The sequence below is a fragment of the Bufo bufo genome, chromosome 2 (assembly GCF_905171765.1).
Source record: "Bufo bufo chromosome 2, aBufBuf1.1, whole genome shotgun sequence".
NCBI classification, from domain to species: Eukaryota; Metazoa; Chordata; class Amphibia; order Anura; family Bufonidae; genus Bufo; species Bufo bufo.
Window position 1 is genome coordinate 741,363,321 of NC_053390.1, and position 14,895 is coordinate 741,378,215.

General features: G+C 42.8%; 1 protein-coding gene across 5 annotated transcripts in view; it reads right to left on the reverse strand.

Moving 5' to 3' along the window:
* Positions 1 to 14,895, reverse strand: part of FAM114A1 (family with sequence similarity 114 member A1) — a 39,211-nt gene that overhangs the window by 21,152 nt on the left and 3,164 nt on the right. For 3 of the 5 annotated variants that reach the window (XM_040418982.1, XM_040418981.1, XM_040418983.1), the window contains exons 2-6: positions 9,848 to 10,134; positions 7,549 to 7,636; positions 7,016 to 7,123; positions 5,063 to 5,157; positions 2,501 to 2,635 (exon numbers count right to left, since the gene is read on the reverse strand). In XM_040418982.1, coding sequence (XP_040274916.1) covers positions 2,501 to 2,635; positions 5,063 to 5,157; positions 7,016 to 7,123; positions 7,549 to 7,636; positions 9,848 to 10,126 — 705 coding nt within the window. In that variant the 5' untranslated portion in view covers positions 10,127 to 10,134. The remainder of the gene's footprint in view (positions 1 to 2,500; positions 2,636 to 5,062; positions 5,158 to 7,015; positions 7,124 to 7,548; positions 7,637 to 9,847; positions 10,135 to 14,895) is intronic. The other 2 variants (XM_040418984.1, XM_040418985.1) reach the window with 1 other exon arrangement.

Here is a 14,895-nt window from a genome sequence, read left to right on the forward strand (position 1 = left end):
CTAGCATCCCTAATGTCAATTAACATGACTGTGGGGACCACTCCGCAAGTCATTATTGCACATCTTCCATTCAAATTAATAGGCTCCAATATATATTGATTCTGCAGAACCAAAAGGATGAAACTCTTAAAGGGGTTGTCCAGTTTAAAGAAAGAACTGGACAACCTTTGGGATCTCCCTTCAATAAAGAATTTGTAGTACTTACCTGACAGATCCCATGCTGACTCTCTGGTTCACCTGGCCGAGCTCTCTTTACCAGGCGGTGATGTCACATCAACAATCCTTGACTGCTGCATTCAGTCACTGGCCTCAGTGGTGCACCCAAAGAGGCTAGTGACTGGCTGCAGAAGTCACGTGTTGACGTGACATTACTTATGCAACTGGAAAAAATGGAGTGGCAGCCCTAGATCTGTCGGGTAAGTAATCATCTATTCTTTATTAAAGTGACCCTCCATTAACTGGGGAACGAACAGAACACTTGCATGGTGCCCTCCTTTTCAGCTGCAGATCCGACTATTCTCCTCTTCTGTTATCTAAGATGGCCACATCACTTCCCAGACTACCTGATGTCTACTGTGCATTTGGTAGTCCAAGGCACTTCCTGCCATAACTGTTGGCAGACAGTGATCTCCTCCAGCCCTTACATATGGGGAAGAGCTAGAAGGACACCATACACATTAGATGGTTAGCTGAACTTACCAAAAATTGGCAGGTTTGACCAACCTAGAACTAATGTTCATGACTGGCTTTAGCTCTAGCTAATAGAAGGGTCCTGGATAGGGAATCATTATCAGCAAGCTCACCACAACCTAATAAGACATATGGTAAGGGCTTGTCCAAAGCATATACAGTGGATATAAAAAGTCTACACACCCCTGTTAAAATGTCAGGTTTCTGTGATGTAAAAAAATGAGACAAAGATAAATCATTTCAGAATTTTTCCACCTTTAATGTGACCTATAAACTGTACAACTCAATTGAAAAACAAACTGAAATCTTTTAGGTGGAGGGAAGAAAACAAAAAAACTAAAATAATGTGGTTGCATAAGTGTGCACACCCTTAAACTAATACTTTGTTGAAGCACCCTTTGATGTTATTACAGCATTCAGTCTTTTTGGCTATGAGTCTATCAGCATGGCACATTTTGACTTGGCAAGATTTGCCCAATCTTCTTTGCAAAAACACTCCAAATCTGTCAGATTGCGAGGGCATCTCCTGGGCACAGCCCTTCTCAGATCACCCCACAGATTTTCAATCAGATGCAGGTCTAGGCTCTGGCTGGGCCATTCCAAAACTTGTATATTCTTCTGGGGAAACCATTCCTTTGTTGATTTGGATGTATGCTTTGGGTCGTTGTCATGCTGAAAGATGAAGTTCCTCTTCATGTTCAGCTTTCTGGCAGAAGCCTGATGGTTTTGTGCCAATATTGACTGGTATTTGGAACTGTTCATAATTCCCTCTAGCTTAACTTAGGCCCTAGTTCCAGCTGAAGAAAAACAGCCCCTTGGCATGATGCTGCCACCACCATGCTTCACTGTAGGTATGGTGTTCTTGTGGTGATGTGCAGTGTTGTTTTTGCACCAAACATATCTTTTGGAATTATGGCCAAAAAGTTCAACCTTGGTTTCATCAGACCATAACACCTTTTCCCACATGCTTTTGGGAGACTTCAGATGTGTTTTTGCAAAATGTAGCCTGGCTTGGATGTTTTTCTTCGTAAGAAAAGGCTTTCGTCTTGCCACTCTACCCCATAGCCCAGACATATGAAGAATACGGGAGATTGTTGTCACATGTACCACACAGCCAGTACTTGCCAGATATTCCTGCAGCTCCTTTAATGTTGCTGTAGGCCTCTTGGTAGCCTCCCAGACCAGTTTTCTTCTCGTCTTTTCATCAATTTTGGAGGGACGTCCAGTTCTTGGTAATGTCACTGTTGTGCCATATTTTCTCCACTTGATGATGACTGTCTCCACTTGATGTTCCATGGTATATCTAATGCCTTGGAAATTCTTTTGTGCCCTTCTCCTGACTGATACCTTTTAACAATGAGACCATTGGCTTTTGCTGTGGAATGCGACTAAGAAAATTTTTAGGAAAGACCAACTAGAGCAGCAGAACTTTATTTGGGGTTATCAGAGGCACTTTAAATGATGGCAGGTGTATGCTGACTCCTATTTAACATGATTTTGAAAGTGATTGCTTAATTCTGAACACAGCTGCATCCCAAGTTATAAGAGGGTGTGAACACTTATGCAACCACATTATTTTAGTTTTTTTGTTTTCTTCCCTCCACATAAAAGATTTCCGTTTGTTTTTCAATTGAGTTGTACAGTTTATAGGTCACATTAAAAGGTGGAAAAAGTTCTGAAATGATTTATCTTTGTCTCATTTTTTTACAGCACAGAAACCTGACATTTTAGCAGGGGTGTGTAGACTTTTTATATCCACTGTACATTACAAAGCCTCATGATGTGTTTTCTGAAGCTCTTGTGTCATTACCTGAGATAAAGATGCCGTCTTCTGCATAAGAGTCTTAGTTTTCTTAAATCCTGGGTCACTTTCGGCCAGTACATTCATTGTCTTTTTTCCAATAAACTCCAGGGCATCGAGGCCGCCACTTAAAACAGATTTACCCTACAGAATATGGGAACAACTAAGGGTAACTGGACTGTCACATACAGCAATAAAAAAATAAATAATAAAAAAAAGGAATACAACTAAATAACTAAAATAATAAGATAATTAAGGGTACTTTCACACTAGCGTTTTTATTTTTCGGTATTGAGTTCCGTCACAGGGGCTGAATACCGGAAAAAAATTGATCAGTTTTATCCTAATGCATTCTGGATGGAGAGCATTCCGTTCAGGATGCATCATTTCATTCCCTCTTAAGCTTTTTGGCCGGAGAAAATACCGCAACTTGCTGGAATGCTGGATCTGGCATTATTTTCCATTGAAATGCATTAATGCCAGATCCGGCCCCAAGTGTTCCGGAAAAAACGGATCTGGTTTTGCGGTCTGTGCATGCGCAGACCTCTAAAAATGTTAAAAAGATAAATACAGGATCCGTTTTTCCGGATGACAACCGGAAAGACGGATCCGGTATTGCATTGCATTTGTCAGATGGATCCGCATCCGGATCCGTCTGACAAATGCATCTGTTTTCATCCGGATTGCTGGATCCGGCAGGCAGTTCCGGCGACGGAACTGCCTGCCGGAATCCTCTGCCGCAAGTGTGAAAGGTACCTAAGGACCTCAGGGAATTTCCATGGCAGGGATTTACTGTATTTACACATCTTCAGTACTACATATGACACTAATTGTATTCATAGCAGATTACCTGTAGTTAGGCTAGGGATACATGGTAATGTCGCTTGCTTGTTTTGTCCTGCCTAAATGACTGCGTCATAGGTTGCTGCAATACGCCACTACTGACAGCAACCATTAATCGCCTATTTTGCTGATTAATTTACTACGATATGTTTATAGTGATTGGATCTCCATTTCTCCGATACTTAAAGGGGTTATCCCACTTAGCAGTTTCATACTTACCTGCTGCCACCGCGCGTTCACTTCCTGGATTCTGGCTGGGGGCGGGCTTCATCTTGATTAAAGTCTTCTCCCGGCCGGGCCGCGCGCTGGACTGAACGCGCACGCTGCCGCGCATGCGCAATGTGACTTATTTCTGGCCAGTATAGTACAGAGCCGGCGTGCGCGTTCGCAGCTCTGTACTATTCTGGCCGGGAAGAAGTCACCGTCGCGCATGCGCGGCAGCGTGCGCGTTCAGGACAGCGAGTGGCCCGGCCGGGAGAAAAGAAGAAGTCTTCTGGGCAAGCGCGACCATCGGGATCTTGCGGAAGAGCGGTGGTCGTAACCAGGGGAGACCGAGTCACAACAATAAGGTAAGTCGGGATGAATTTTCTCCTAATCGGTGGGAATTTGTTAATAAAGTATATTTACAAAAATGATCACTGTCAAATCATTAACAGATTTAACAGTGATCATTATGATGGGATAACCCCTTTAAACTACCTACGGGCAGATTACGGATGTTTTTTCCATGCGGATTCTCGTGTGGAAAAAACATTGTGCAATATAATACTAGCAAAGTGTATTATATTAGACAAATTTCATGTACATGTGCGGAAATTGACCTGCCATGTGGATTTTAAACTTGTCAATTGTTTGTGCAATTTTTGGTGCACCCCATTCAATGGGAGGGTGAGATCTGTGGGAAAACCTCATCTAATCTGCAACAAAAATAGCAAGCGACACGTGATTTTTGGTGCAGATTTGGTGAGGAAACATCACAAAAATGTGTGCAGAATTTCTGTTTTGAAATCTGCACTTGTGTGCAGGTACCCTTATAATACCCTTGAAGGAGATCGGGGCACCGTTGCCCCATCCAAGTGTATGGAACTACTGTAGGCTGCAATGCTCAGAACAGCCCCCAGTTGGTGGGAGGGAATAGGGGGGAGGGAGGTTGAACTTTCTATATTGTGTTGTCCTTTTTTTATTGATTTATTTTCTTTATCGTAAGATCTAAAAGGAAAAATAAAGCTAAAAAAAAAAAAAATACAGCGTTCTGAGCACGAACATCGCAGAGAGCAATGTGAACAATGAAGAGGCTGAAGTGCTCGGCCCTTCAAGCAGCCAACTTGTGGGGGTGCCAAGAGACAGAATGCCCCCCGATTTAATATTTTGGCCCATCCAGAGGTTAGGTCATCAATGTTACAAAGCAGGATAACCGCTTTAAAGATTGGACATGAATCAATCTAATATTGATGGCCTATCCATAAGTTTTTGTTTTTTTTAGTAATAGGGATCCCAACCTGACTTGGGATCCCTATTAATTTATAAGATGCGAGACTCACTAGTCAGCTGGAATAGAGGATCACACCTATGCTTTATTACAATGGCGGCTACCACTTGTAAGACTCTCAACAGAAGCAAACTGCATACACATGTCACCTATCCCTGAGAATCATCAGCGTACATGATCCTACACACGGGGACTGAAGGAAAATTATCTGTCGCAAGGTCCAGGACATAACAACTTACCGTGTTCTGTACAACATTAGTTAAAGCTGAAAATACACCACGACCTGCAGTAGGTGAAGTGGGCTCTGCTGGGCTGTCACCTTTTTCTGCCGATACTGTCAGTGAACAGAGAGAGAGAGTATATTAAGAACTGTACGCCCCTAAGCCAATTATTTTAGTCTGACTATTTTTTAAATCAAATTTGCAAAAGTTGTCATAAGGTGAAGAATGGCATTCAATATAGTGCCATCAAGTCTGTGATTCCAGTGAAATTATGGCCTGCACTGGTACAAAAAGCAGCGGTGGTGAACACTATGGGGGAGATTTATCAAAACTGGTCTAAAGAAAAATTGGTTTAGTTGCCTATAGCAACCAATCAGATTGATCCTTTCATTTTCCAAAAAAGCTCTGAAAAATAAAAAGGTGGAATCTGACACCAGTTTTGATAAATCTCTCTCCCTATACAGTATGTCTAAAAGCATATGAGCACCGCTCCTGTTTATGGACCAATATGGTTTGGTGGATGCCTGGGGAATGCTACTTACCGGAGTGCACACTGTAAACACTGTTTGAGGGAAATAATGGTTTGGGGATCTTTCTCAGGGTCTGGCCCTTCTGGTGAAGGGTAATATTAATACTACTGCATATAAAGACATTTCACACAATATCACTTCTAATCTACTAATCTGGTGACAGCACTAGGAAGGGGCCAGAGAGTACAGTACAAACACACCTTTTGTAGAGCTTGTATTATCAGGAGTAGTGTAAATATGAACTTTTATCCTGCCAGTGTTAAGGAGGCGGAGCTTCACTCATTAGTGGTCTCTGTGCTGCTTCACAATCCCTCCCCTCTGAGTGGTGGCTGTACTGTTCTCTTGGTTAGATGCTACAGCTGTCACTCAGAGCATAGGGGAGGGACTGTGAGGCAGTTTACAGTGAGGCTCTGCTTCCAGAGCACTTACAGGAGAAGTACCCAGCAGAAGAAAATATGATAGTCACACCACCTCTGATAATAACTACGCCACAAAATGTATGTTTGTACTGCTCTTTCCAGCCCCTAACTAGTGCTGTCAGCAGTTTAGCATGGTCAAAGTCAGAGTCTCTTTAAGATACAATGTATCAAAGCTTTCTTGTATGCACGGGTCCATGAATTGCAGAAAAACCTACTGGCAGATTTTGCTACAAATCCATGGAGAATCCTCAACAAAATCGACATGTGCAACAGGAGAAATGAATATACTTGGTACATAATTTTGTCATATATTTTATGTTCTAGGTAAACTAGTGGGTGCAAATGTGCCTTCTATGCCCACCACTCAACAATATACACAAACACAAAATGACCTAAGCTAAGAGGGTCCATACTGGTTTATGAATCTCCTGTAAGAGCACATGCATTACTTCATAAATCTATAATACCAAGAGATACCATATCAATCGGTCCTAGATTTACATCTCTGTGCATGCAAGCAGAAGATACCCTCCAGTAGGATTCTAAACAGCCAACCCATCTGTAACAGAGAAAGATACTATACAGTGCACAAACCAGGATTAGTCAAGTGTAGTCTGGTTACAGTAAGTATTCTCCCATCAGCTCCTATATCACTGAATGTTATGGAAACTACTGAACCAATATCAATTGTGTAATCTGTAATGGACCCCTGAGGAGCAGTGGGCCTTACAGTACAATGAACAGGTCAAGAATGAGTATAGGAGTAGGGTTAAAAGGGTCTCAAAGCATCTCAAAGAATATGCTATCACTTTAGGTCTGACCGCTGCAATAACCAGCTCCATCCACTATGCAGTGAACAGATCGGTGTAGTTCTGGTGCTGGAGCTACTGCAGAACAGATCGTGGGGGTGCCGGGAGTCAGACCCCTACTGATCTGATATTGATGACCTGATAACCCATTTAGTGTCCATCAGTTGTCCTGATTTTGTAGAGAATAGATCAGATTATGAAATGAATATTCACCTTCTTCTTCGGCTTCAGATGCTCTGACCTCTCCACTTTCCTCAGACTCTGAAGTTCTGACTCTTAATGTGGCTCCTGCTTTTTCCTTCACTGCAGATATCCCATGTCCTGGTTAGACAGAGATTACGTTTATGAGGATGCCATAATTATTTTTTTTACAGAATTAGCAACAGCAGCACAAAAGATGAAATGTCATTTGCACCAAATCTTTTGACTTTTTTAAGCCATAAACCTACGATAAAGCCTTTGCATATTCAAAAATGTTCCTGATTTATATCCCAGAATTCCAAGAAGGAAAGAGGGGCATTAAATGGGCCATAAATGGAGATTTCTGTTGACAGATCTCTTTCAATAATAAGACTGTCTGCCATATCTGTCATCAGGGAAACATATGGGACATATTGACTTTAACCTGTCCAATCCTATTGTTCCCCTGACAGAAGCCTGACTAGATGTTCCTCTGGTGGCTGGAGTCTAGGAAGATATGATGCCGGTGGCAAGCTTTCCATTGCTATACTGTTAGGTGTACTCACCTACGGTTGCACTGGCTGATGACAGAAGAGACTTGCCCCATGTTCCCCACGTGCTCCATGTGCTCTCCTTAGCAGAAGCCTCTGAATCCTTAAACATAAACAGGACATTCTCCTGAAGAAGCTGAACTTTGCAAAGAAGAAAAGACTCACCACGGCACAAATACCGTATGGTTAACATACAGTAGAGTCTTTGGATAAATATTCCTAAACAGGTAATAAGAAACTTGCAAAAACTGCATCTAAACTATACATGTGTGAGAACAAGGCCTTAAAAGTGATGTCCGACTTATATGAAAATCTACTTAAAACCCTAAATGAATTACAATAATAACAAAACATATACTCACCACGTAAACCACTGTTTCCAGTGCTGCCTCTCTGGTCCCCACCTTGGTGTTTAAAGGATGCAGAAGTGATGTAAACGCACGTGAGCACAGCAGCCAATCACTGGCCTCAGTGGTATTTCACATAAAACCACAGAGTCCAGTGATCGGCTGGAGCGGTCACGTGCCATACAAGGCTACATCGCCACTCCTACCTCTAAACTGTGACCAAAGGTGAGGACTGTAAACAGCAGGGGTTAATTGGTGACTGTATTTTCTTTTATTATTTTAATTAATTTAAGCCTGTGGGGAGATTTCCATATAAATCGGACAACCCTTTAAGGTGTATTTACATATTCCAGTCATGTCACAATATTCCAGTTGAATGTTTATCACCCAGCCTTAGTTGGATACCAGAAAACTCAGAACTTGAACGTGTCCACCACAGTGATTTCCGCACGTCCCACTTCTGGTACCCCTAGAAAGCAGATAACTTTGCCTGGGGAATCTGTAGCTAGCCAGACACTCCCACTGCAGCGCACGCTACGTGGAAAATAAAGTGTTAAATTATGGTTATTTAGATGAATGGCCGCCCATGTAATACAAGCACAGCTTGAGATTGCAGGAACAGAGCCCAGCAACAGGACTTGTAGCAATAACCTGGGTCGCGCTCTTGGTGCCCCTGGTAAATAGAAGTGTTTGACAGAGGAAGCCACAGATAATTTCTCCTACAACACCCCTTACAGGTATTATATATAGTATGGAGTACTTAGTACTACATGCCAACCACTTAGAGGAATAGTTGTCCATGTAGTACAAGGAAAGCTCAAGTCTGTCAGAACAGACACGGATCTTATACAGCGACTCCTCATTCTAGCTCATTCAGGGGATCCTGGGGGCACTACCCTATGCCATTCATGTGTCTTCTTGAGACAACCGAATTAAAGGTATATTCACAAGTAGCAGATTTGCTGCAGAAACTCAATGAGGTTTGCACTACTGATCTTCAATAGAGGAAATTTTTCCAACAAATCTAAGGCTACTTTCACACTTGCGGCAGAGTAATCCGGCAAGCAGTTCCGTCACCAGAACTGCCTGCCGGATCCGGCAAAACGTATGCCAACTGATGGCATTAGTAAGACTGATCAGGATCCTGATCAGTCTTAAAAATGCCTGATCAGTCAAAAAAATGCATTGAAATGCCGGATCAGCTTTTCCGGTGTCATCTGGCAAAACAGATCCGGCATTAATTTTTTTCACCTTTTTTTTCGGTCTGCGCATGCGCAAACTGGAAGGACGGATCCAGCATTCCAGTATTTTGAATGCCGGATCCGGCATTAATCCATTCCTATAGAAAAAAATGCCGGATCCGGCATTCAGGCAAGTCTTCAGTTTTTTTTTTTGCCGGAGATAAAACCGTAGCATTCTGCGGTTTTATCTTTTGCCTGATCAGTCAAAATGACTGAACTGAAGACGTCCTGATGCATCCTGAACAGATTGCTCTCCATCCAGAATGCATGGGGATAAAACTGATCAGTTCTTTTTTCTGGCATTGAGCCCTTTTGACAGAACTCAGTGCCAGAAAAGAAAAACGCTAGTGTGAAAGTACCCTTTAGGCTGGGTTCAGACCTGAGCGCATTTTATATGCGCGTTTTTATGCGTGTTTTTTGCAATAGTAACCCCAATAGTGTGTGATTGACTGCAGTGTCCTATGGCCACAAACGCGCGTCAAAACGCCCCAAAGAAGCTCAAGAACTTGTTTGAGCGTAGGGCGTTTTTCAGCGCGTTCAAACGCGCTGTAAAACGCTCAAGTGAGAACCAGGGCCATAGGGAAGCATTGGTTTTCATGTGTTGAGCGTTTTACAGCGCGTTTGAACGCGCTGTAAAACGCTCAGGTCTGAACCCGGCCTTAGGCATGTCAATATACCATACAAGAGTTATACAAGAGGACCAGGTTTGACAGGAGGTATACATACTAGGTGTGCATGCTCTTCTTCATCAGCCTTGGAGTCAGACGCCGGGTCTAGGTTCACAGTGTCACTGCATTCCTCATGGCCTGGTTGTGGTTTCTCCTCTTCAGATACTTGCTCTTCAGACTTCTGTGTTGGTTCTGGCTCTGGGACCTTGTGTAGTTCTATATTTTGAGGACTGTCTTCAGGCCCAGACTCCTCATTACTGCCCAGTACAGGGGCTGCAGGTTTCTCTAGCTCAGTGCCAGTGGTCTCGGCTTCTGCTTTACCTTCTTCACTTGACATTTTGACTTCTGGGAAGAGAAATATAACGAAGACTCAAAATACTGAATGGAATTATTTTTTACTCTTCTTCAAATCCCTGTGTCATGCTCCGCCCACTTGTTCCCTGCATTTTACATTACACAGTGTATCCATTTTGCGTATCCATTAGGACAGGGGTGCACAACCTTCTTTGGTCTGCAGGCTGTATTTTCACCTTCATCGGCGCTGATGCAAAGTAGGGGAGAAATGATTGCTACTGCAAAAAAGTCATTCTTCAAATATGCAAACGGACACCAAAATAAATGATTAAAAGGAGTTCCTTTATTTGTGTTGGTCGTTTTGATATATAATAGTTTTGGTCTCATTTTTGGACAACTGGTAAGACTTTTTTTGTATTTGGGCCTACCTTTTTGGTAGTGGGTAGGTGTTATTATATTACTATCTGGTGTTTGCCTTTTCCAAGGTGGATATAATTATTACTAGCCTTTTCCAGTGGTCCCTCACTTATTTGTTTCACCAATGTTTTGTAGACTCTTTTCTATCTTTTTTATATAATAATGAAATAAAGAATGTATAAATTTATGATAAATTTAAATTATGAATGATTTTTGGGTATACGTATTTTGGTTGTAGAAGTTTGATGTATGTGGCCCTCATAGGTCGGCTAATATAGGTATTGATATATAATATGTATAGTTTGGCATGCACTATGGTGACAATTTTTGTTGCTGTGGGCGTTTTATTTTTTCTGTTATTTAATAATTTTCTTTCATTTCTTTTACATATTTTTTAAACATATATTTTGCAACATAATATGTCCCCCATGAGATCATTAATAAATGGGAGGAAATGCTCAACCCCAGTATGATCGTCGCATATTATTGGATCACTTGCGGAGGAATTGCTCCCCCGATTATAAAAACGCTACAGTGTTTGGTGTTGAGCATTTCCTCCCATTTAGGGTGCATTCACAGGACCGTACAAATGGATCCGCATCTGTTCCGCATTCATTTCAATGGGACCGCAAAAGATGTGGACAGCACACTGTGTGCTGTCTGCATCCGTTGTTCCGTTCCGTGACCCCGCAAAAAAGATAGAGCATGTCCTATTCTTGTCCGCAACCGCAGACAAGCTTAGGCATTCTCTATATAGCGCTGGCCATGTGTGGGCCGCAAATTGCGGAACGCACACGGCCGGTATCCGTGTTTTGCGGACCGCAAAACACCTTACGGTCGTGTGAATGCACCCTTAGGCCACTTTACATGTATTCAATGTGCTAATGCTTGTCATGTTTACGACATATTATGTATCTGAATTACTGCAACTTTTATACTCCTCCTGGGGTAAAAATACTCCTCAAAAATGGTAAGAGGAGAATTTTTGCTCTTCTGGAAAAAACTTAGTGTGACCGCTGCCTTCCCTAAGAGATCACTTAGCACAAATGTATTCTCTCTCAGAAGTATTATTTCTATGGGACAATACAAAGCGTCATGAAGGCACCATACAGAGAGACATAATTATACTATTCTGTGTCCTCCACCTAACCACCGTCTTCACTTATTTTTATTTATTTTACTCACTTATATAGCGCTACTATATTCCTCAGCGCTTTACAGACATTAGCATCAATCTGTCCCCCATGGGGCTCACAATCTAAGCTCCCTATCAGTATGTGTTCGTCGTGTAGGAGGAAACCCACACAAACACAGGGAGAACATACAAACTCCATGCAGAGGTTGTCCTTGGTCAGATTCAAACCTAGGGCCCCAGCGCTGCAAAACACCAGTGCTAACCACTGAGCCAGCCTGATGCTGTAGGTAATGAGGACATGACATATAGGACAATATGCATTATAGAACACATTCATCCATAGTGGAGATCCACAGCATAAACTGTGTTACAGAAAAGGATGTGGATGCATTGTGCCACTGAACTGATTTGGCTTGGGGCTACTCCTAAGGGAATTATCCTTGCAGTCCCCTGGTCTTCACCCTTTAACTCCTATACAGGGATCTAGACTTCGCTACAGGGGGACACCACCAGGACACTACCTCCTTGAGTAGTCTCCATTCAGTGACAGCTGACTGGTTGGGATCAAAAGACAACAGTACAAAGCACTGAGGGATGGGGGGGCAAAACTGTAATCAGGGACAGACCTATGCCAGGCAGGCAGTGTTTGTGGAGTCAAGTAGACAGTTCAAAAGTCAGAATGAGGGACAGGCAGTGGTCAGGTCAAATCTAGAAAAAGACAGAATTCGGTATACAGTCAGGCAAACAGGATAACGGCGCACCTTTGCAGGACAATAGAAAAATGAAATCTATTGCTCGTGCAGCTTCCCAAAGTTCCCTTTAGTACACTAAGGTGGGCAGCTATTGGATGGGGAGCTCTAAGATGTGCATGATAGTCCTTTCAGAGCTAGAGGGGGCACATGAGCACCCTACGGGTAGCAGGAGTAGGGGCAGTAGGACACTGGAAAGAAGACAAGCAGAGCAGCTCTACTCAGTCATGAGGAAGCAGGAGGACACCAAGGGGTATGAGATGCTATAGAATGGATAGAAGGGACAAGGTGAGTGCTCTGGCCACTGTGCCTACCACTAGAACAAATCGACCTGCTGAGGATATACTGCAATTTACATTGCGAATTTTTTGCAGTGTGAGGATGAGATTTCCCAAAATCTTATCCAATCTGCTGGCACTGCAAAACCCTGCGGATATGCCATATGCAAATTCATAGAGGCAAATCTGCAGTGTATCTGCTACACGCGAACCTTTAAAACTGATCTGTTATGATCAGTAAGTCACCCGCTTCCGCAAACAGGACAAGGGGAGCGATGTTTACAGTGGTATCACATTGCTTGGCGAGCGCTGAACCGCGAGGAAACCATGTTTGCATTATATAGCTCAGTGCACACAAGTATATCTAGGGATAATGAGAAGTATTCTCCTCTCCTCTGTATTTTCTGACGCAGGGTGATTTACAAAGTGCGACACGCCACTTTTTGGTGAAAAAAGTTGCAAGACTAGTGACTTCTTTAACACCTGTGTAACAATATTTTGCCCGACAGGCGCTTTTCTGCCATCCTTACCATTTGGGAGTGGTGAACGGGTGTCAGGGCCCAGGTCGAGGCATCGGCCTTGACATACTTACTTACAGTTTTAAGCCTCATGAAGACGTCCGAGGAACACGGTCCGTGAGATACCGGACTGGCATTGCAGGAGCGCACGGCGTCATCGGTTGCTATGACGCCGCTCTCTTTGTGCCGCTGCCGTACAGTAATACACTCGTATGATCTATACGAGTGTATTACTGTACAGCAGCGGCGGCACGAAGCGCACGGCATCATAGCAACCAATGACCTATTGCGCTCCAGCAATGCCAGTCCAGTATCTCACGGACCGTGTTCCACGGACGTCTGCATGAGGCTTTAGGGGGGAAAAAGTAGTTTCGAAAAACCACTCATCTCAGGGAGTGGAGTAGTTTTTCACGATAGGTGCATACAGCAGGAGGATGCGCCTAAGGCCTCCTGCACACGACCGTATGTCTTTTTCAGTATTTTGCGGTCCACAAAAAATGTATACGCAAAAATACATATAACGGCCGTGTGCATTCCGTTTTTTGCGGGAACAGAACATCTGGCCCCTAATAGAACAATAGTATGCTTATCCGTTATGCGGACAATAATAGGACATGTTCTATGTTTGAACGGAACAGAAATACGGAAACGGAAGGCATGCGGAGTACCTTCTGTTTTTTTTGCAGATCCATTGAAATGAATGGTTCCGTATACGGAACACAAAAAACGGGACGAAAATGAAAAAAAAAAAGGCGCACTGCTTGTCAAAAAATAGGAGTACCCTCCAACAGCGCAAAGGAGAAACAAAGACTGGCGTAAAAAGCTGGTCTTTGTAAATGACCCTCACTGTGTCTTTATTAGGGGGGTTTCCATAGTGGTAATTTGTGGCATTTTTCTGCACTTTTGTGTTTTTTGGTGTGTTTTTTTGTTGTAAAAACATCAGCTCCAGATGTCAGCTGAAAACCCATGGGAAAAAAAAAAAAAGCAGGGCACACAAGTGTTTTTTCTGCTGGTGTTTTTGTTAATTAGGTTGCTTTTTTTCTGGGTCTCTCTTTTAAAAAATGCGGCATGTCAAAGCTTTGGCATTTTTTTCCTAGCATTTTCATCTCTACAGGAAAAAAAATTCACTGTTTAAAAAAAAAAAAAAAAAAATCACTAACAAACCTGCTATAATAGCATAAGTGGAAAAATGTGAGCGGTTTCGCTGTGTATGTATGTGTGTGTGTATATGTATGTATGTGTGTGTGTATATGTATATATGTGTGTGTGTGTGTGTGTGTGTGTGTATATGTGTATATGTATATAAAAGAAGAAAAAAGAAGGGAGAGGAGGCAGCACCTCGTGTGTAGAACCTTACAAGTATTGATAATATAAATACACTGATTTAGCTTACCAGATAGGGTTGTGATGAGTCACAACACCTATGAATCACCTTGCTGGATTTTTCGCATCCAGCTTGCGGGGAAATCTGCGTCTCCTGCGCAGGTCTGTGCCCTTTTCCGTGAGTCACGGTTAGTGGGATAAAGAAAAATGCAGAGAAGGAAGAATTCAGACCGTTCCGAGTGGCGCTGATGCAGAAAGGACTCCGTAGTAGAAGTTTTATTGTCCTGATGAAGGGAGCCGTTCTCCCCTGAAACGCGTCGACTTTGAATAAAAGATTACCAATTTGGTAACATTAGAGTACAGAGTCCTTTCTGCATCAGCGCCACTTGGAA